Genomic DNA, 22,174 nt, shown 5'->3' with positions numbered 1-22,174 from the left:
CAAAAATCAGGTCGACCAATCGTTCAACTGTGTTGAGTAACTCAATTGCTTTGTCCAGCTTGTATAATTACTATAGCAATAGATACAGCTGCTGTAAGAGTATCTACTAAGCACGCTAAAAGCGGCCATTTGCGCTCTCTTGCAAAGATTGCTTTTACTACCAGAACTTCTATTACAATCGGTACTTCGATAAGGCGATACATGACCATTTCGTAAACAGATTTGGATAGTTGTCGTTGTTATTGCAGTTACTATGACAATTTTATTTTTCTTTCCTAAAAATTCAGTCGAAATTGGACATAGCGTTAGCACGCCCGCTTCTTTTTTTTTGTTCTACAGCAGTAAATTTTAGTCCTATGCGGCCTTTCCCTTTTGCCGCGAGTTGGAAAAATGCTATCACATTCATCTTCGACCAGAAATCTGAAGAGCAGAAATGGGGTTTAGATTTGTGGTCCGCTGTGTTCGGCGCCGCGATGCAATAGTGGTGGCGCCTTTGGAATCGATGACGGCCGCAAGTTCTGATTTTTCGACGAACGAAATAGAATGTTTTCTCTTTATCGTATTATCACAACTACCAGAAAGAAAGCGCGTGTTAAACAAAAAAAAAAAAAAAAAAAAAAAAAAACACTTAAAAAGTTACGCCAGCCGGTTCATCCCACGGAAAGCATGGCCAACCGGTGACGAGTGTCAGAGGTCGAAGTTACGCATTCGTCAGATCGTATTTATGGTTAGCATAACACTCATGATTTCTGCCGTCGTTTTCTGCAGCAGTCTTTCGTAATTCTCTGTTACAAGATATTCAAGCGAAAACATTACTATGGCAGGCTGGAAGGCCGATCAAAACAAATAAGTAGTACCGTCAATCAGTAGTTTAATCAGGAATGAAAAATTAAGAAGATTAGATGCGATGGGCCGAAGAGAATCTGTTATGAAGGGCTAAGTTTAGCTTTCTTTACATACTCCTATGAAGAATATATGTATATTAGTTTACAGTCATTCTAAGTGATTAGACATTTGTCGGATCATTGTAGGTTTTAGATTGATGAGTTTGGAATTAGGATACTCTTTCAGTTGTTCTATTTATCTATATAGTACGAAAACCCTGTCTGCCTGCCTATTTGTCCAACGCAAATCGGCCCCTTGAAATAGTCGGATCGTAGTGATTCATTGGAGAACTATACAAAGTAGGGCTATGCTTAGGCTGGAGCTCTTCCCAGAGGCGGCTTGCCTCTTATATCATGGAGCGTAACGTTGGTTATGCCAAATTTGAAGATTTTTGAATTTTTTAGCGTTTCCTTCAGGGTTTAAAGTTGTAAGAAGTAATAATTTTTCTCTACTGACGAAATGGTAGCCGAATATCTATATAATACAGGCCATTCTTGATATCGCTTGAAGGTTATCACCGAGCCAAATTAAAATTAAGTACATGTTCCTATAGTTAAACCTCACTTTTTAGATCGAGGGTGCCTCGCGAAAGGCAAAACCTCAACATGACGTTTTCATATAAGGAAACTTCACTTTCATGCCAATCGATAGCTAAGTAAAAAATGCGAAAAGTCCCTATACCTAGAATTGGTATTTTGGTGCAAACCCATTGACGGGTTTGTTCGCCAACATGTGTTTTGAGCTACTTTGAATACATTTTGTACATTCAAAGCTCGAATTTTTGTTACGTATTAATCGAAAAGACGTAACGGTTACTATGGCGAACAATTTAGCATTTCGGTTTTTATCAAATATTATCCAACACGATTTTTGACGTTTAGAGGTACCAAAATATAGCAAACATTTTTCTACGCAAACTGATACTTTGTTGAGGCCATTCTTTACACCAATTGATAGACTTAGATATTTCTAGGTAGATCGGGCTACCTAAAACTGCAATACGTCTTTCTATCGCTGAAATTAATGTTTCGGCGTCAGACCGTTTCGCTTAAATGATACTGGGATCAGATTTTTTTTGAGAGACATAAAAGTCTATATAGGAGAGGTATTAAAGCTTCTCTATAATGCGATACATGTTCAGGTAAGTGACTCTCGGTTTTCAGCTTAGGGATTCCGTTGAAAAGTGGAAACTAGACATGATGGTCTCTAAGGAACGTGTTTTTCCTGATGCGAATCGATTGCATACATGCAGTGCCTGTCTATACTTAATATGATATATTCTTACGAAATTATTTTATACGAAAACTCTATTAATCGCATTGCTTTGCCTATGCAACGGTGAAGTAAAAATGGGTCTTAAGTGGTTTATTGAGTGTGACTTTCCAATAAACGTTACCCGATAAGTTAAGTGTAGAGTAGATTTTCGTGCGAAGAAATAATTAACAACACTTATCAAAGTTACAAAAATTCCCAAATTTTAGAGATGTCAAAAAGTATAATCAATTGGAGCATATCAAATGCTTGTGTCTTCAGCCAATATATAAATGCTTATTAAGAAACCACTTATTATAAAAAAAGATGACGCACTAAAAATCAGTGCATCAAACAAATCATATGTTATATATCTGTATGACAAGAAACAACAAAAAAGGTTCCTTAAGTCTCAATGACACCTTGGGACCAGAGTCAATAGGTCATCCGAAGGATGGACGAAGGCCGACTCGATCGACGTGCGTCTGTCAAAGCCTCAGAGCAATAGACTCAATCATCAGACCTGAAATAGCGTTGCAAAGATGTAGCGGAAGCCGACATATCATGGAAAAGACAAATCTAAAGTCGCATCTAGAGATCCCCCTGAAAAACTTCTTAAATCAGACTGGTGAAATAATTATGGATGGGTAACCGATTGCTCGGAACGAGTTAATTGCGATATCTCCGCCAGTGTATATTTATCACAGTTTATATTAGGTAGGTAAAATAAGAACAAATCAAATAAATCAAGAACAAAATAGGCACCGGGCGAAGTTCGCAGCGCTGTCCGCTTGATAACTGGATTTATTTACCTAAAATAGGTCCACATTCTGATTACAACTTGTTTTCTTTTTTACTATACCCAAAGGATTATGAAAATATTCTGCGATCGTCGTAGTGGTGCCAGTTTTATGTACCAAACATTGTCTTAAAATGTACGAAAGAAAAAAAAGGGTGTGGATGCAGAAGAATTTCATTGTAGTATCTGGCGTTATTTCAATGTTGTTTTCTTCATTGAAATTTATAATGGTTAAAAATGGCGCTCAATGATTCGTCATCAAATCCTCAAATATGGTAACCACATGAGCATTAGTAGAACACAAAAAAACAGCGTCAGATGTAAGGAAACACCCTTAAGGTGCAGGGAAGCGTAATATGGTATTATATAACAACGTAATCGTGGTGTTTTTTGAACCGGCGCTTTCAGGTCCGTTAGCATCCATGTTCACATAGCCTCTCCTCTAGTGGCAAATGTCTGCTAGGCACAAGGATACGCCCAGCACATATGGCGCAGCATTTTGTGTGAGATACTAACGACATCTTTGCTAAATGTACCGTGCCGGGATAAAACGCATGACGACAATCAGCACTGTTCAGGGAAAGGATAGAAAATTTGGAGAAAGTTTGTATGCTACTAATAGCTGGATGCTCGAAATGTGTGTCTAGCCATCAAACGTTGTTTTTTTGGCGCGCGTACGGGCGCGTTCGAGCTGAGCTCCTAGAATTTCCTTGAACAATAATTCTGTTTACCAAAGTCACAGTTCTACCACTACTACTGCTGCGGTAGTACTGTTCACGAGGGTACCTTCAGTAGTGGTGTGAAGGCTTTGATATTTCAGACGAGTCCTGCCTTTGCCTGACATTCACGCTTAACGAAACAGCTTTCATACGTCCTGGTGTCATACGTAAACCAGTACACACCGCGGAGTGATATCGTATGCATTTGGGAACAGTTTCATAGGAATATACATAGCGGTAGTGATTTATACGGCCGTACACGCAGCATGGCATGACAAGGCACGAAGCGGCCGTCGTGTTACCGCTTCGCTAATTTCTACATCACCTTTACGGATGTTTTCGGCTGTCCGACAAGATGAAATACACAATAGGCAATACGTTGTGAAAAAAGGAAAGATGAAATGATACTTGCGTAGAACTAGAATGCATTGAAGCGACCGTCTCCATTTACTGGATTCGCGCACAGGGCTAATTCAGCTGGTGGTGACCATCGGCCGGTTGCTCGTATTTCCCCTGTCGTCAACTATAGAAATGTTGTGAATTTCGGCTGCGCGGTCATCTTGTTACGAGCAAGGTAACTTTGAAAACGCTAAGGTATTCCAGTCAACCTTTGCTCTTATTATTTTACTGAACTACTGTTGCAGCTAAATCGAGAACGTTCTACTTTGGCTGAGATAGTTACACACTAACCTCGAATCCAAGAAAAAATCTAAATAGCTATCCAATAGTATCCATCTACCTGAACAACACTATGCGAGTTGATCGATCTTCCTGCCTGTTTATTTACTCGCCTTATCTGTTTGACGCACATTCAACCTGATCCATTTCAAACGACAGCTTATGTACGTTAACATGTGATTATTTTCTTTGTTTTTCGTGTTTGTTGAAAAAAATTACAGATACAAGAGTATCGCGTAAACATCAGTATACGAGTGGCGAGTGTGCTAACTAGATATGTCAGAACAACAAGAAACACGCTGGCCTTTTACATAGGCCACACACTGCGTTCTGATATTGAAACGGTATTCAGATCACTTGAAAAAATAACGACTCTTAGGAAGTTACTCGAACTGTACATGGTGAGTGAAGGAAGTACTACAATTTACGAGCACAATTATGATGTGGGCCGAAGTAATACATGCTTAGCGTACTCGTAACGTTGTCTGATTACTAGATCCATACATCTACGCGTCATTTGCTACGGGCTGGACAATACACCCGTACGACCCCAATACCCCTGCTAAGTCAATCGGCATGTATATTGCTTCATTCTATATATCGATCGGGGTTGTTTGCAGTTTCGCTCCAGCGCTCAAGCGCCTACCATTGCACAGATGTGTCAAGATATATAGTAGCATAGCACTCGGCCTTTGCGAGGGAGAATCTTGCTTTAGATGTGTACCGCGATATTTTTCCGACGACGGAAAATATGCGCAAGAGTAACCAGAGAATTACGTTTGGAGCACCACTAAATAGCTCATTAGTTGGCTGCTCCAGCATATTTAAGCGTGAACTTAGCAATATTTTTTTGAAGGGGCCGATTGTGTGCAGGTTATTTTGTGCAGACCCTTGGTATGATATCCAATAGAATAGATAATCTTCATTAGTCGCCAGTGGATCATTAAAGCTTTAACGGAATGTTGAGAAGCCAACTCTTCGGGCACGTACCCAAAACCCAACCTAATCGTGTCTTGCCACACTCTGGGTTATCGAACAAGCGCCGACCGACAGTCTCAAGTAAAGGCGTAGTCTTTTTTTTTATTGTCATTTTTAGTCTCAGCTCAGAATTGATCTTTTTTCATTCTGCCTGGATTATTGCATATTTAATTTGCTTCACATATCAGCGAATCCTTTCCAAAACATAATTCGAGTTTGCGTTTCCAACATAAGTCAGACTCTCCGTTAATTTGCTTATTATCTTCTTGTAGGTGTTTAGATTTAATGACAACATCAAGCCTTCTTAATAAGATGCTACATAAATTTAAAAAAAAGAAAACAAGTACAGCGTCGACAGGATTTTTGGCTATTAGATCAAACCGTAAATAATAGACCCATAAGTCTAACTGGACATACGCCACACGTATCCATTAACTTGAAAAATTCGATTATATAAAGTTAATTTTTTCAGTATACATTTATGTGATATTATGGTGTACGTAGACTGATATAGTTAGCTATGAGTTGATTTACGCTTGATGATCTTCTCGTAGACAGGAACAAACATTTTCTACAGCATTAAGGTGTTTAATATTTGTAAAACAAGGGCTTAAATACTGGCTTGTACTTACCTTTGCCTCCCGTCTCGATCCCTACACAAAGTATTTAAACTAATTTCGCAAAAAATTACGCAATTGGATCAGGCGGCAATTATTCAAAGAGCGACATACACTTTTATTTTTTCCAAATTTTTCTTTGACATTACAAGCAAAATTTTTAGGTTAGATCGTTTCGAATCTAGAAGAGATAATGTTTCATGGAACAACAGGTAGCTATTTACAACTGAGATAACTAATTTTTAAAATCGCGTTTTTCCGTTTTTATCTGACAGCGGTGATTTCTATCGTTTGTAAATTAACTAATCACAATAAATCTAATTAGAGGTGCGACAGAAATTCCCTCTGAGTGCAAAAGACCATATCTGTAAAAGTTTGATAGATGAACTATGCTTTTCGGCTTCGTAGGATCACCAGTTAAATGTGGCTGCCATTATTTGGACAGTAACAATAATAATGACTCTATACTTTTGGTATAGGTAATGTACCGAGCATTTCGAGAATAACTTTTAGCGTATAGGCTCAAAGAGAAGGCATTGCCGGTTGTAAAGTGTAAAACGTTTTCGCAGAACCTCACTAATGACCTATTTGGGTCAACATAACATTATATATATAACATTCGAAAAGAAGTCCAACTATAAAAACTACTTATTTTTTTTTTAATTCGATAAAATAAGCCTAAACAAAAGTTTTGAAAAGAATTATTTTCGTTATTGTTGTCGTGTATGGTAGCTTGGAAAAATCATTATTTTTTTAAATGTTGATATTTTCACATTGTTTTCCAGCCTGGGTTTTTAAGTGGTAAAATGATAAACGTGAACGGATATCGCTTATATGTGGAAATCTTCGTTTACCGGATGCGCATTGCAGATTGAGAATAGGTTGGAACGTCGAATGTTCCGTCGTAATTATACGCCCAAAATTTCCTATTCTATTGTTTTTTTAATATATAGTTAATAATAGATGTTCTATTGTTTTTATTTCATTGAGGCTGTAACAAGATGCCGATACAACAAAATTACTATACGCTGGCGAGTACATCTCTTACAACAATTGTTCCTCATTTGCTTTGATGATATTGGCCAGATACGAGCGTGATAATCAATCTTTAATTAAGCAACCTGTAGTCAGTTTTGTGCCCGGGTTGCAGTACCTACTGGCGCATTATATTTTTAAAGAACCTGGCTAGAAACAGCCACATTGGAATCCGGGATTCCGTTTAAGTTAGCTTTTTTTCTTTATCATCAACTGTAATTTCCTACCTAAATCAGGCTCTCTTCCAGATACCCACATTTACAGCTACTTATCTTCTGCGATAAAAAACCAAAAAGATGTGTGTCCAGGAGTCTTTTTCCGTGATGTGAAATGTGATTAAAAAAGAAAACACATTACTTACCTTCTTCCAAAGCGCGAAATTTCAATGTGTCTGTACTGGGACATCGTTCTTCGCAGCGGAACTCGCCGATTTGAAGAGACATTTCCAGGGTCATTTTGAACTGGAGATTTCTCTTCTAAAGGGATTATGTCTGCAGAAAATGTAACCCTGGGCGAGCACTGGGTTGTCGCTCTAGTACCTGTATCACTCATCCCAATTTGTAACCGTATCTCTAGAAAGGCTCGATATTCTCAGTATGACACTGCTAGCGCAGACTGCTAGCAGTGCGTTAACGAAGTAGGCAACTGCAAGAGTAAAATGACTATCAGTTCGACTGCCAGCACTCTTATGAACAATTCGACGCAAGCTCTCACTTTTTCAAGTTACTATTCTATGCTATACGGAACGTATGTACGGATATTTATAATGAGATTAATTCTTAAAGCAGAAGCTAAATAGCCAAATCTGGTAGTAGATTGACCGTCATAGGACACTTGTCAATCTGTAATTACGAAAAACTAAGGCAGGATAAAGGAAAACCACGATTTTTCGGTGAGTAAGCCTTCAAGGGACATATGCTATTCAGGCATCATTACTAATAACAACTTCATTAGTTAACGATCAAGCGATATTGCTTTGTAAGGGAAAGACATAACATCTTCCGTCACCCTCGCCACCGGCTTCTATCATAAATGAATCTCGCTGATTTGTCGGAAACTTGCCTATTTATCGCTTCCGCATACGGCGCGACAGGGGCTGTGTTTGAAAATTGCGCTTGACGAAAGCGTGTAAATGTGGGGGCGGCAGGAAGAACATTGAGCTGGGTGCAACGTCTCAAACCACCGACGTCACAGTCATCATGACACCTCTTTATCTCAATTAATATGACAACGACTCACGAAAAGTCGTAAACCAGGTTCAGAACAAAAGACCCTCTTCGTGATGTAATGCCTTCGTCGACGTCGCTTGCTTCTTAGTTCAACGCATTGGCTACTTCGGGTCTTTATTTATGTAATGACGGACCAGATCATACCGGACACCTAGTTTTTACCAAGGATCTAGTTATCGTTATTTTGTCTAGTCCATAGCACTATCTTGGTTGTATTTAATATATCATCTTCTCTAGTACATGCTAAGACTGCGAAAGGTTCTTGTACCAACAGTGACAACTTGGCTCCGTAAGAAGAGCAGCTCTAAAAGTGTTACTGCAGGGAGATAATAAGTATTCTTAATAGAGTTATTACAAACAATATTGACAATTTTTATATAATAATCGGCAATTAGCTCTGCTAGCCCAGCGGTGTTATAGCGCCAGACGGCGATCGTCTGAACCTATGTATTGTACTGGGTCATTATTATAATGACTTATAGTAGCTAGCCTGTATGACCAAATAAAACTTCGTGATTAGGGAAATAGGAAGATATATTGGAACTCACATATAAGTTAATGCCGTTCTCTATACGCAATACTAAAGTGACAATAAAACTTTTAACAGCAAGAACCATTTATCGCAAGTCGAATACAAATAAACGTGTCTAACTTTTTGGAGATTGTAAGTTTTCAGCCTTCAGCGAATAGTGCAAGCAATAACTTCAGGCAAGTTAGTTCTTAGTGTATTCCTCAAGACTCAAGGCGACGTTCAGAGATTTGATCGTTTCCGTCATGGGCATGAATAGTGAAAACGATTTTAAATCATTTTCAATATTCATGTCTACGGTATAGCTTTTATCAACAACTGTACATATGGTTGTATAAGATGTTGTAAGATAAACACTGCGCAGACAGCTTTCCTCGCGTGATGTCAAGTTCGCCTATAAATACGGTGATGTTTGTCCGTGTCTTTATTGTCACTAAATTAATATATGCGATACTTGTATGATACCCAAAAAGATTTACCTCATTTTACAGGATGGGGCAGCTAAACTATGTGAACTTTCAACTTACTACTTGTCGTAGCGAGCATACTATTCCAAGTACTAGCCAGATCTCTTTCGGATAAATCAATGCATTTGCTAAGGCGGAAAATAATGTGGTCTTTTCTAAATTTTAGCTGTATCAATGTCTTTGTGCTGGACGAAGGGTCGGCGAGGTGATAAACTTTCTGGGTTAGCCAAATCGATTGTGTATAACGCAGATCACTGTGTGAGCGCAGAAAGGGAAAGTCTCAGCACACTACAACTGACACAGTACAAAAGAAAATCCACGACAAAGAAAACACAGTGCGGACGCTCGAGACATGCTGTCGAAAAATGCATTTCCGATGATCCTTGTTTTGATCAGGTCATTAGCGGAGAGATTTGGCAATTATTGTCCGATGAAAAAGCATCCATGATCAGTGTATCAGTAAAAATCAACGGCAGCTACGAATTCTGACTTGACCGGGCTTCAAAGGATGTACCTGTTGTGGGTAAAACGAAACTTCTGCCCAATTTTCATGTGCTAATGTTGGTATCCAGTGAACGATATGTTAGGTTACCATACTTCTTCTAAAAAAGCGAACCCATTATTAAAGAAACCTATCTCATATAAGCTATATTTACTATACTTACTCATACAACTATATTTACCTGAAATGTTTATAAGGAACTAACATATCTCCCACCAAGATGGTAAGCTGATTCCATATGAACCAATTAGTGCAGGACTGGCTGCCTGAGGATATCAGCATGGTCTGGAATAAACACACATGGCCGTCTAAAAGGCCCGCCTAAAACATTTGAATTTGTCGGACCATCATGTATGAACTGTTAGTAAACAAGAGCTTAACAAGTCTCGACATTACGCCGTCGACTCTTATTTGTATATCAAAAAGGCACTCACTACCATAAATATATGTAACGATTTATGACGAAAGCTGAAGCTGCAATCGCGGTGAAGGGTAGTGATTAACTAATAACTTTTCCTTAGCCAGCAGGTATTATGGTGGCAAGGTAATGTTATCCATGGTTTACGTGGCGGTTCCAAACTTTTTTTTATCTATATGGTAAGGAAAAACTAAATGCGTGACTGCAGCCCAGGTCTCACTTCTGAGATCTCCTACCTCAGTAACTTAGGGCGCTACTGGCAGACAAGGAAGCTTTGAACCCGAGGCAAAAGGTTTCCCAGTACTCTATCACGGGGATACAATAGACAGAACAAAATTAAGGTCTCATACCGAAATAATACTAAATACATTTTGGAAATTTTCAACTTTTACAATTTCACTTATTTATTGACTTGTGCACATGGGTCGCAAGCTGTTGTAGCTTCCTGTAACGGGTTCCAATGTTGCCCAACCAGGAAATTCTTATAGGTACATTTTTTATTTGATTTGGCTTACTAACAGAATGAGCTTCAAATACTGGCATAGGCGCTCTGATCGTCTCCATTGATTGCCAAGTGGCACGTCCCTTAGCATCGAGAAGAGTTATGTTCAAAAAGGTGTGACTAACTACATATATTCGATATGCTATACTTTTTGCTCCTCAAGAGGTCACGCAGACCTTTGAATTTGTAATGTATTTTCGAATTAGCAGTCCCAGACGGCTACGTTCTAGTCAGTTATTCCCAGTGAGCATTGCTGAAAGCATGAACGCGAGGCACCAGATAAAAAGAAGTAAAAGTTTGACATAACTGATATTAACACAATCTAGGTAGATCTGACACTAACATTGGTTAGTGAATTACGAAGATAATGTCGGATAAGGAAATCTATCGAAAAACTCAAATCCTCCTTAGCAAAATGTGAAGATTCAGGTATGGCTAGGTAGATTCATAACATCTAGTATAAATAATACTCCTCACTTTACAATACGCTCTCTCTTACTACCGCCATCACTCGTGCTTCACCTGCACACTCGTTTTTTGTTTTCACAGAACAGCACCTCTTGGCGCTCTACCGCCGTCGCGGACAGCGCTTTATCTGTAAAATGCGATACCCGTCGTGAAATGACCGCTGTTAATCGTAACCTTCATGCAAGCGCCAGTTTTTTTTTGTCTCCCTCGCACCAATCATTTTCCTTTTTTCCAGGTTTTTTAATAAACCTTTCTTGTCTAATCTCGTTTTTGTTTGCAATCGGCCATCATTAGCAGTCCTATTGAACCTTAAAACGTATACTGACAACAACCAATTATTAACTTGCTACCGCATAAGCCCATTTTGTTCTCTTAAGCCTATTTATACGAATGTTATATGTTGCGCATTATTTATTGCCCTGCCTTATAGTTCCACGGTATTAAAAATTGTACATTTAGGCTAACGTAGGCCAATATAGCGAAATACTTGACTTTGACAACCATTTCAGTTCGACAGCAAACGGACTATTAATTAGAAATTACTAATGTTATATGTCAAATCGTCTGTCATGACAGTAGTAGCAAAGAAAAGAATTCTAAAATCAGAATATAAATTAAAAAAGTACTTCATAAATGGGACTAGTCAATTAATATTTTGTATTTGCCCGCCACAAGCTCCCGCCCATCTTGCTACAAACTCATCCATTCTTCGACAAGCAGCAGAATCAGTTGCAGCATTGACGAACTAACCACAAAAACATTGTGCGCGTTGTCTCAGCGCTGCTGCTGGTGGTATTGTGCTGGAAGTTTCCACGTTTCATTTTGCGTTTGTAGTCATCGGGGGTGGAGCCGCATTTGCACATCGACAACATGACGGGAACCGCAGAGTAAGTATGCCATTATTTGTTAAGCTCATAGTCTGACTGAGCATAATCGTTGATCGCCTCACTGCGACGCGAACATTGACATAACAATTGCACGGAGTTCGGATTTGGCCATGTCTCTCTCAGGCCTGTCTTGAGATCCGTCCAGAAATTTCTGGAATTCAGCTGGCGGCTGTGCAAGGCAGCCGTCTGTCGATGCCTTGGTGCAAACGATCGTACCAGCTTTGAAAGCCGGTCGAATATCATAATATAGCCGATAGTACAGTAAAGCCGGCGTTATAGTTGCACGATCTTCGTGCGTCGGTGAACGCATGTTTCATGCTGTCGAGAACGAAGTGGTCCTTCACCGGCGTCAGGATGCGAGTCCTGCAATTGCAGGACGCTTATTTTTGTTGTCGCTTTAGAGCCACCTAAACGAAGTGCTCAGCGAAATTTGGTTGATGAAATCGGTCTGTGAATATGTATAGTGTCAGTTTAACACGTGCAAAACGCAAGTTTGGATGGCCACACAGGTGGAAGAAGAGTCAGCCATTAAATGAAGAGACCGAACCGGTGCTTCTAATATTATTAAGAAACAATGCTTGAATGAAGATAATATATTAGGTAAATCATTGGTACACGCAGTTCTGCACGATTCTATGCGTGTACACCTATTATTATTACGCAAACGAAGTTCAATGTTTGTTTAAACGTTGAAATCCGTTTGCGCCGTGATCGAGTGTATTCACGCATACCCGAAACAAAAAAGATTTCGTGTACCTATTTATCGCGATCATTGGCTTTGTTACCGTAATGTTCTTTTCTATCGCGGAAATCAGTCTGATCATCTTACCAAGAAAGGTCTAGTTAGCGCTCAATGAACTTGTGTATTTGAATCGTCACGGCATTATTGGGATGACGGGAGATGCCGGAAATCATCAGTTTCATTATGGCTAACACGAATGGGCCGTGCGAGGGTGTAAAGTTTATATGTTGAGAGCTTAAGTTAAATTCTATGATAAATGAATAAGCTCAGCAGCGCGCTTCAAGCTTTGCACGGATTATCTGACCTCTCCTGTTTTTGGAAGTTTCTCATGGTTTAGTTTAAGTTTTAAGTTAATAATCAAGTTACACTTATCTAATTGTATATGCTATGACAGGCGATTAACTTTTTCAAAAAATGCGAGGTGTTTTCCTATTGTTCAATAAATTACTTAAGGAATAAATATGGCCGGAGAAAGGACACTCGATAAGGTTCGGCAGCTAGACCTGTCTCAATGAGATAATCCTTGCGATGTTAATCCAGCTAGTCACGTCCAGATCGATAAAGATGGTATCAGCTTCTTCCTAATATACACTGATTCACTTTTGAAAGCCAAACATGAGGCTACCGCTGGTTTGTTACCGAAGTGGCGGGCAACGAATTTCAATAAGATTAATCATGCACATAAAGACTGTAACATAAACTACGGCGCTTTGATTGTTTGTTGTTTAACAGTAAAAATGCCGATACTTGTCGCACTACAAGTAGAATATGAGCAACTTGGCCAGATTTATTTAACACGCCAATAGGCATATTAAGCTAAGTTTATTTTGTGAATGCGCGCTTATATGGAGATCATGATAGCAAATGGACTAGTGAAACCTGAAACAGCAACTGACCTGCTGACTGACAGCTATAGATTTAATCTTCATCACTCTGTCCCGCAAACGACGCACCCGTATTTTTCGTATATTAATTAGTACTCTCGTTGTTTACGTTATTTAAGACATTTCAATTTAGGTACGTAGCGTTTTTCTTTTACATCGATATCAATATAAATAATTCTATTTGAATTCAGTTTTATATCAACATTCTATTATAGGATCTTAAAAAACTACTGAAAAAGAAACTAAGATTAGAGTATAGTTGTTTTAGATCATCATCTATAAACTTAGTTGTTACCGGAGTAACTCGCTTGGTGCGTGCCACGTGTATTATTAAACTTGCGGGATTTGTTTCGACGGACTAACAAACTGTTACAAACAAAAATTACTGTTTAAAGCAAGCTTTAGGTAGGTCTACTAGGTAACGAAAAACTGTGTTAGCAGGATGACACTGACAACGATGTTTCCAAAAAACATAACTACTTTTTATTTTGATGATTGTATAGGGTCCGCAATCCAGTCGTTCTGTGGGCGCAGCGGAAAGATTGCGTGTATCTTACGGTCGCGGTTGAGGACTGCAAAAATGCTCAAGTGAAGATCGAGAGCGACAAGGTGATTTTCAAAGGTACTGGCGGTGATAAGCACACGTATGAATGCACGCTAACTCTGTATGGGAAATTGAAGGTAGACGAAAGTAAGTTTGTGACTCGCGATCGTGCTACCGAAATGTTGTTGGTCAAAGAATCCAAAGGCGAATATTGGCCGCGCCTGCTCAAAGATACGACAAAAATGCATTGGCTGAAGGTCGATTTTAACAAGTGGAAGGACGAAGATGATTCCGACGCCGAGGATATGTCTGGTGGTAACTTTGAAGAAATGATGCGCCAAATAGGAGGATTTGGTGGTCCTGATGCGGCCGGAGGTAAAGTGTCAATTTTACAAATTTCGAAAGAAAGTCGTTTGGGTTGTGTTGTGTTGTATGTGCTTACACTGGCGTCCACGCTAGGTTCTCTCATAGCTTGGGCGAACGCGCTGGTTTATTCGTCAAGCGCCAAATATCTTATGAGACAGTTTTGTGAGATTTGCATGTGAATTAACGTTGTTTGAGCAGGATAAAGCATGCGTTTCTGTTGCCAGTAGGAGAATTAGTGTCAACCTTTCAATTTTTTGTAGTGAGAGGCAAGAGTAACTCTGGTGTCAATTTCTGTACGTATTTATGAATATTTAGGCGACTTCGATGACGAGGTAGACTCAGATGACGAAGGCCTGCCTGACCTCGAGCCAACGAAGGCCGATAATATTGTCGAGTCCAAGGACACGAAGGAAGACGAGGAAAAGAAAGAATAAATGTGTGACAAAACGATTTCCTATAAACGAACACATAACAAAAGGGTTCGAAAGTGGAGTGAGTGTCGTCCTGGGTTGAGAGGGCTACAAGTGGGAGATAGCTATATATATGTGTATATATATATGTATATGTATATATATACATGTGTATATATATATATATATAATATATATATATATATATACACATATATATATATAGCTATATATATATATATAAAGAACTGATGATACACTTCTGATTTCGCTGAGTTGCTTGGCTTTTGCCATTGCTCCCTACAGCGAAGAATCAGTAACACCAGCATTAAGTTGGCAAAGCGAAACTGCTGAATGAGCGGATAACTGCTGGATGTGGGCGAACAAAGTTCGGGTGAGTCGTGCGGTCTGAGATTGTTTGGAAGAAAATCAGCGACACAGTGTGGGACGCTTCCCTCTTAATAGTTTTGCTGTGGAACTATATCGGAGAAAAACGATTCAGGAGATATGAAAAGCTGCGCGATAGTAAACAAAGAAAAGCCTGCCCTTCTACCATAAAAAGGCGCCGATAAAATGGCGTAATTCAACTCGCACCTGCAGTTACTCGGATTGTGTAATGTAAATGAAAAAAAACATGCGGTCTAAAACGACATTTCAGCCCTGCGGTACCGCTATAGTCTATGTATATATTATATACATTCATTAAAAACAGGATGAGGACACCCTTAATGAATAATTACAACAAAACGACAATAAAGCTCTACTATAAGCGGAATTTGGATTTCTTTTGCAGTAGATATATGGGAGCCATGTAGCTATCTCTGCTCTTTCCTGAACTTAAGAGAATCAATAATCGTTTCTTAAACTAAAGAGAGTTACGCTGGAGAGTAACTTTTTGGGAACGTGCGTTAACTTTTCTGTTAGGGTGAATTCACGAATTTTAAGAGACAATATTTGTTCGTAAAATTTTAATTAATTTAATTATAAGCTGTTCTAGTTTTAGTGAGTATGAAGTACCGAGTGCATGGATAAATTAACACGTTGATCCTTTTGCAATTTATTTCCCCAATGTTTTTGTATGTGTGTACGCCGTTTCACGTCTAATGGTCTGCCCTAGCATGGAACGAAGTGTCGACGGTCGGTTTCAAACCCAAACCCACCCTCTCGCATGTCTTTAAGTCAGGTGACCACTGCACCATCTCGAAAGCAATGGGTTTTAGCATCGAAAGTTTGTGCTTTACAAAAAATTACGATTCGTCGAGGTTAAGCTGTGCCGCTAATAAACGTGCACATCCATTTTCGATAAAGGGTCATATATCTGACAGCAGAATCATTGATAACCACGAGAGTCTAAGAAAAAAACGTAGTTTAGTTTGGAAAGGGACACGTAACACATTTAATACATTTCCCTTCAGTTCGTGAAAAAAGTATAATTCCTGGAAGAACTGCTACTACGACACCTGAAACTGGATTTCTCACTGCACACCAAAAGTCGTGAGAACAGAATGTGTACCAAACTTCAAATATTCAACCTAGCAAGCTTGATAGAAAATGGTTATGAAGCATCTTGCGCGCTAGGCAAAAATAGCAAAAATATTTTCGAAGCATAAGAATTTTCCTCTAGACTTAAATAACTGAATGATATCAAAATGTATATTGTATTTGACAAAATAAATGGATTAATAATAGTCAGCGACCCTGAACTATTAAAAACACTAATGATTATTTATGCTGTTAGCCTTAATGCGTGTGGTGAAGCCATTATGGTCGAATGAAGAATACGTTTTCATTATTGGGAATTTTTTTGAACATGGGTACGTGTTATAGATAATACTTAGATGTCGCATTTACTTCCAGGTAAAATACTGACAAGCTGGAAAATATGCATATACAGTATTCCTAACTATTTAGCGTACTTACGATACACTTATTTTTAATAGATGTGAAAAGAAAATATGCAAGGTAAGCATTCTGGACCTTAGTAAGGTTAGCGCTAAAGTAAATATTTTTCGTTAGCTTTATTTGCGATCCATTAGTCTAGGTTTTCGAACGATGTTTAATTGGTTCATATCTGGTTAACTTCAGCAGCCCTTCATGTCAGTCTTGTTTAGGTACTACTCGATTTTGACATAATTTAAGGTTTATTCTTGCACTTTTTATTTTAGGCGATTTGGCGGTTCTTATAGGCGTAGCGTAAAGCTGCACTATAGCCTGCAAGCAGCGCAAAAAAAGAACACTGTGCAGGTGCCTGATTAGCTGATTAATTTTTTATTTTATTTGTCTGTTCATGGCCCCTTCGGATGTATTTCAGATTTAATTGAGCTTCTACTGGATATAATAACTAATATTCTCGACGCATGCCTATCATATGACCGGACTGAAACGAGCAATTTCCGGACCTCGCTCTGTAAGAAATAAAACAGTCTGCATCAGATTAACTTTTATCATTTATATCTATGCATATGCTATTTTATATATTTAAAAAAACTATTAATGTTCACTATTTTTTTTGCTACATTTGGTATAGACCTTTTAAAGCATCGTTGCAATTCTTGATCCCAGCGACTTATAAAGCAATGACAACTTATCTGAAGCATACGATAAGACGACATAGATAAACAAGAGATCAATTACTAAAATCGGTTCAGGCCAGGTGACATTTCTATTATTTCGAAAATAATTTTGTAAGTAAAATGGTTATATCCGATTGACGAAAGCTCGCAGAGAGTATATTTGGAGCTAAAGAATAAAGATACTAAAGGGAATCCTAATTTTCTTTTATAGCGGAATAAATGGCAAGCAAAAGCTGGAAAGATGTTGGTCGAAGCAATCGCCACCTGATGTCCGCATTTGCTACTCACAGATACAGGGCCCTCTAAGCCTTTTTAAATTATTTTCGAGATAGAATGAGAGTGTGGTAGTGGCTAGGTTCCGCAGAAGTATCATGATAGAAGTTAATACGAAGAATTCTACAAAAAAAAGTAATCGCCTTTCCATACGTTTCTAAAAACTATTAAATCTAAAGTTTCCACGCACTAAATAAAAAAAAGGTATTGTTTTATTATTTTATGATTAACAATACAACTTCTTTGCACAAAAAAAGCAAGTTTTTTTTACGTGGAACAACTTGTTGTTGATATAAATTAAATATAAGAACATTGCAGTGACATCGCCTGTTTAAAAAAAGAGTGTAAGTTCTGCAGCATATATATAAACCATTGTTCTAAAATATTTTATTTTATTATTAAGCCCTACGAATGTACACTTCTGTGTTATTGCAAAACTTGCTATGTATCTTAGTATGAGATATATATTAATTTGAGCTTATATGCTTGTGATATCCTATGACACGCTAATATTTATTTGATTTTTTGAAGCTATCTTTCGGCGAGCGTAAAAAAGGTCAGTCTGAAAAGCTCCTAACGGTTGGTAATTATTAGGCTGAACTCGTCAACTACAAGTTTATATCAGTCGCTTTCATTTTGTGACACACCAACAAAACAAATACCTAGCGAGGCTATGCCCTTGTCTTAACTCTTCGGAAGAGCTTTCGCTGCATCTTCGTTGAGTTTGTGAACGTCCAGTTTTAACAGGATTTTATATAACGCATGCATACATCATAAGGAAACCAGGGAGCTTTTTTGTTTTTAAGTAGACACGTGAGGACTTGAAAAAAAATACATATTATTTATTAACACCTGTTGTTAGCTAGATTGTACGTAGTACGTAATAAGCATAGAACATAACATAAAATTAATAGAAGCATGATATTAAAATAAAAATAGTCGTGGTTTAAGTAAGGCAAAATGACTTCTAGCTTTAATAGTATGTAATCTAATGTACATTTATCGGCAACAACGCCAACTTATTCACTACAAGTAAACAGGGCAGACACCCAGAGTTTTGATGATCTTTAACTATATTCGTTCAGCATCACGTCCCGTTTTAATCATTCTATCACTACAGGCGATTGTTGTCCGTCCATTTACCACCTTTATGTACTAGGACCATCCATGACTGTTGTGTGTGTGGTGTGGAAATTCGGCCTTATCCCAAAAAAAGCTGAAAGGTGTAAGTAGGCGTTTTGGTGAAGCCCATGCAGCTTTCAAGAGCGAAACTGTCGGCAGCAATTCAGATCGCAGCACCGTGCGGTATTAATCTTTTTGAATTGACTAAAAACGACCGCTTCAGAGAAGTCTATCTAGTTTATATGCTGCTCGGTGATCGGACTGGCCTCAAAGTTATACATCATTTTGAAGTGTTCATAGAAGCCAAAACTTGTTTTCTCCAAATAATTAACACTTAGTGCTGTGAGTGGTTTTTAAAATATATAGGTTGTCCTTTATCTTCTGTTCAGAAGTAGTATACCCATAAAACCTTGCAGGATTTTGGAGATCCGAAATTTACTTTTCAGAGAGACTTGTCTATCTCTACTGTATCTGTGTTCTACGATTTTATAGTACGCACAGCTTTTTCTAACGGAAATCATTTTACCTAAAAACTTATACCAGGAAAACCGATTCATATATATATAAAGAGTACGGTACATAAATTAAGGCTTTTTCTCATTCTTTATTTCGATGCTTGTATTTAAATACGGAAGATATGTTAAAGAAAATTTGTGCATAGATTAGAAATGTCATTCTTGGCGGTCAGGTTTATTCAACGGAAAAGTTCAAAAAGTGCAAGAATTGTAAAAAAACTAACCGTTGCAATTTATCTAAACGATTCAGTAATTGTGTGTAAAAAGTAGCTTTTAAAAAAAGTTCATAAGATATATTTAGTGTATGAATTTTTCAGCTTTTTTAGTCCAAAAAGTATTGAAGATTTTCTGGTTTTCCTTATGGAAATCTGGTTCAGATTTTTCGGAAGTCACACGAAAACTGGCAATAAAAAAAGGAAGTGTTCGTGGAAGTTCTTCTGGCTTGAAGAAATCGGGTAATAGCTTATTTTGACTCAAATCGCAGAAACGGTGGATTCTTTTCCACCATTACAAATTCAGTATTTTGTCCTAGAAAGAACAGGCTTGCTTCTAGTATCAATAATAGCGGATGAACGCATACTCGTTAGAACAAACAACCCGGTAAAGTTTAGCTTAATTTCAGTGCCGTAATGCATATATGTATATATACATATACTAGGTAGTAGATCATTATAGATTATCGTCTTCTCTAGCCACAATTACAGCACGTTTTAGAAAGGAAGGCATTGTTGGTTGACAAGATCGATTTCTTCGCACCAAATCGTTAATAGTCCACTAAGCCCCACCTCTGGCCCAAATAAGGTTGCACCTTGTGGATTTTCGTGGGCCAACAACGTTAATGCTTTCAAATTATGTTTTCTCGAAATAGAATTAACTGTTGTAAGTCCATCTAGGCCACATAAAAGTCTTTGGCGAATGAGGTAGTGTGTTTTTTCTGCTTCGTGGCACCGACTGTTTTCAAAGACACCTTTAAAGAAATTTCATATGTCCCCCTGTAATCTCACTATTATTTAGGTAATAAAGGAAATGGTATTTTTTAATAATATGGTTTTGAAGAATAACCTAATAATGAATATATTAATAAATTAAAAGTAATACTTTCTTGGGGCCACAAAGTAGACATTTCAACTGGCGAGCAGTTCCAATGTTATAAATTACTCTCATCTAAAAGGAATGTTTCGGGAAGGGAACCGAATAAAGATTTTAAACGCTTTCGACCCTAAGGCCAAACATTTTTAGTCTTGTTAAAGTTACGGGGGTACACATTATTTAAAATGAATGATAATAATGTGTACCCCCGTGAATAAAATGAAAAGAACCATTTAATAGCATATCATACTTTTAAAACCTGTGTGTTTTAGATTAAAAAAAATTGGATCACTTATCGTAAAACGGTTCTATCTGATGGCAATAGTATGCCAATCGTAACCTTTCGCTTAGCTTCTTACCAGCAGAAATGCTGTGGGAACAGCTGGGGAATATCTGGAAGTGTTCTGCTTGTTGCTACTGTTGCTATTATTAGAGAAAGATGGTTGCGGAGACAACCTCGCGCACGCCTCGCATGTCCTGAATCTGTTTGTCTGCCGGCTTTCTCCCAACATCTAACTTCTTCCTCTCCTCTCGTTAGATTCAGCCAGCTGCAACCACCTGCTGCTGAAATCTCTTTCCCCAACAGCAGCATGCGCTCGTAGCATTCTCTTTCGCCCTCTTCGGTTCATTTCAGTCTAGGTAGGGCACTGCGCGAAGTAATGAGGAGGACAAGAAACGATCGTTGAGTGGTGATTGCTGGAGCTAGCAGCAGACGGTACAAATCTCACCAACTGAATGGTCGTTCAGTTGTTACAAATCACCCATATGGAAACGCATAAAGCGGCATTCTGCAATTGTCGGTTTGGCTTTGCAATCGCTATATATATATATATATATATATATATATATTGTTTTACTGCACGTCACACAGAGATGACAATTTAGCGAAACCCACTTCGTTGGTGTTTAATTCATCCGCTCATATGATGTTCACATAATAGCGGCGGTAATCATTTGTAACATCTCAGTCTTGTAGTACTTTGAAGTAATATTAAAGTTAGTCCTGAGTTAAGGCCTAGCCATACGGGATCCAGGGTTTAATGGGTGGAAGTCCTACAATACGAGAAAAATACCTTAGAAGCCAAGTATGGTTTGTAAAATGGCCCCAAACCTCTTTGAAAAATTTTGTAGCGGTATTTTTAAGATTATCTAACTAAAAATATTACTATACCGGATGTCAGTGATTTTGAGTTTTCACTTAACCTATTGTGACAAATTATCTAGCATGTAACTGTCTTTGTTCCCTAATCTTGTTCAGTCTTGGCTGTTTTGTACGATCGTTGCGTGTCCGTTTGATTTTCTCTTTACCGGTTTTTGCAGCTATGCTGTGTGCATCACTTGACCGACGTACGTATCTCTGTGTACTGCTGCAATCCCTGGCTCATTGCATACGCGTTTAGTGCGCGATTAGCCTTCAAGAACCCGTCGGCATGACGTCATGCTGACGTCACGTGACTACTTGCCGACCAATCAGCTGACTCGCTGATGGCGGCGCCCAATCAGCGTTTGGGAGATGGCGTCGCTCGCTTAGTGGCTCTACGTAGCAGACACGACGACCATAACAGTAGAAGCTGTGTGATGAGTTACAGGTTACGAAGAGTTGCCTGCTTGACCAGCGCGCTTACTGCCACCGCCTTCGTCTGTATCTGCGCAGCCGGCCTCCGTCCTACATCATTGTTATTGCCTTGACTA

The 22,174-nt window shown here is 38.5% G+C and overlaps 1 protein-coding gene across 1 annotated transcript; it reads left to right on the top strand.

Annotated features, from left to right (window-relative positions):
• Window positions 1-11,804: 11,804 nt before the first annotated feature.
• p23 (cytosolic prostaglandin E synthase) lies at window positions 11,805-15,685 on the top strand. Its single transcript, XM_022817790.2, has 3 exons — window positions 11,805-11,964; window positions 14,094-14,509; window positions 14,816-15,685. Exons 1-3 carry the CDS (start codon window positions 11,948-11,950, stop codon window positions 14,932-14,934), a joined length of 552 nt encoding a protein of 183 aa, XP_022673525.1. The 5' UTR covers window positions 11,805-11,947; the 3' UTR covers window positions 14,935-15,685.
• Window positions 15,686-22,174: the final 6,489 nt, after the last annotated feature.

The sequence above is a fragment of the Varroa destructor genome, unplaced genomic scaffold (assembly GCF_002443255.2).
Source record: "Varroa destructor unplaced genomic scaffold, Vdes_3.0 BEIS01000001.1, whole genome shotgun sequence".
NCBI lineage: Eukaryota > Metazoa > Arthropoda > Arachnida > Mesostigmata > Varroidae > Varroa > Varroa destructor.
Note: the sequence above shows the minus strand (reverse complement) of the source record. Positions and strands in the feature narration are given on the sequence as shown.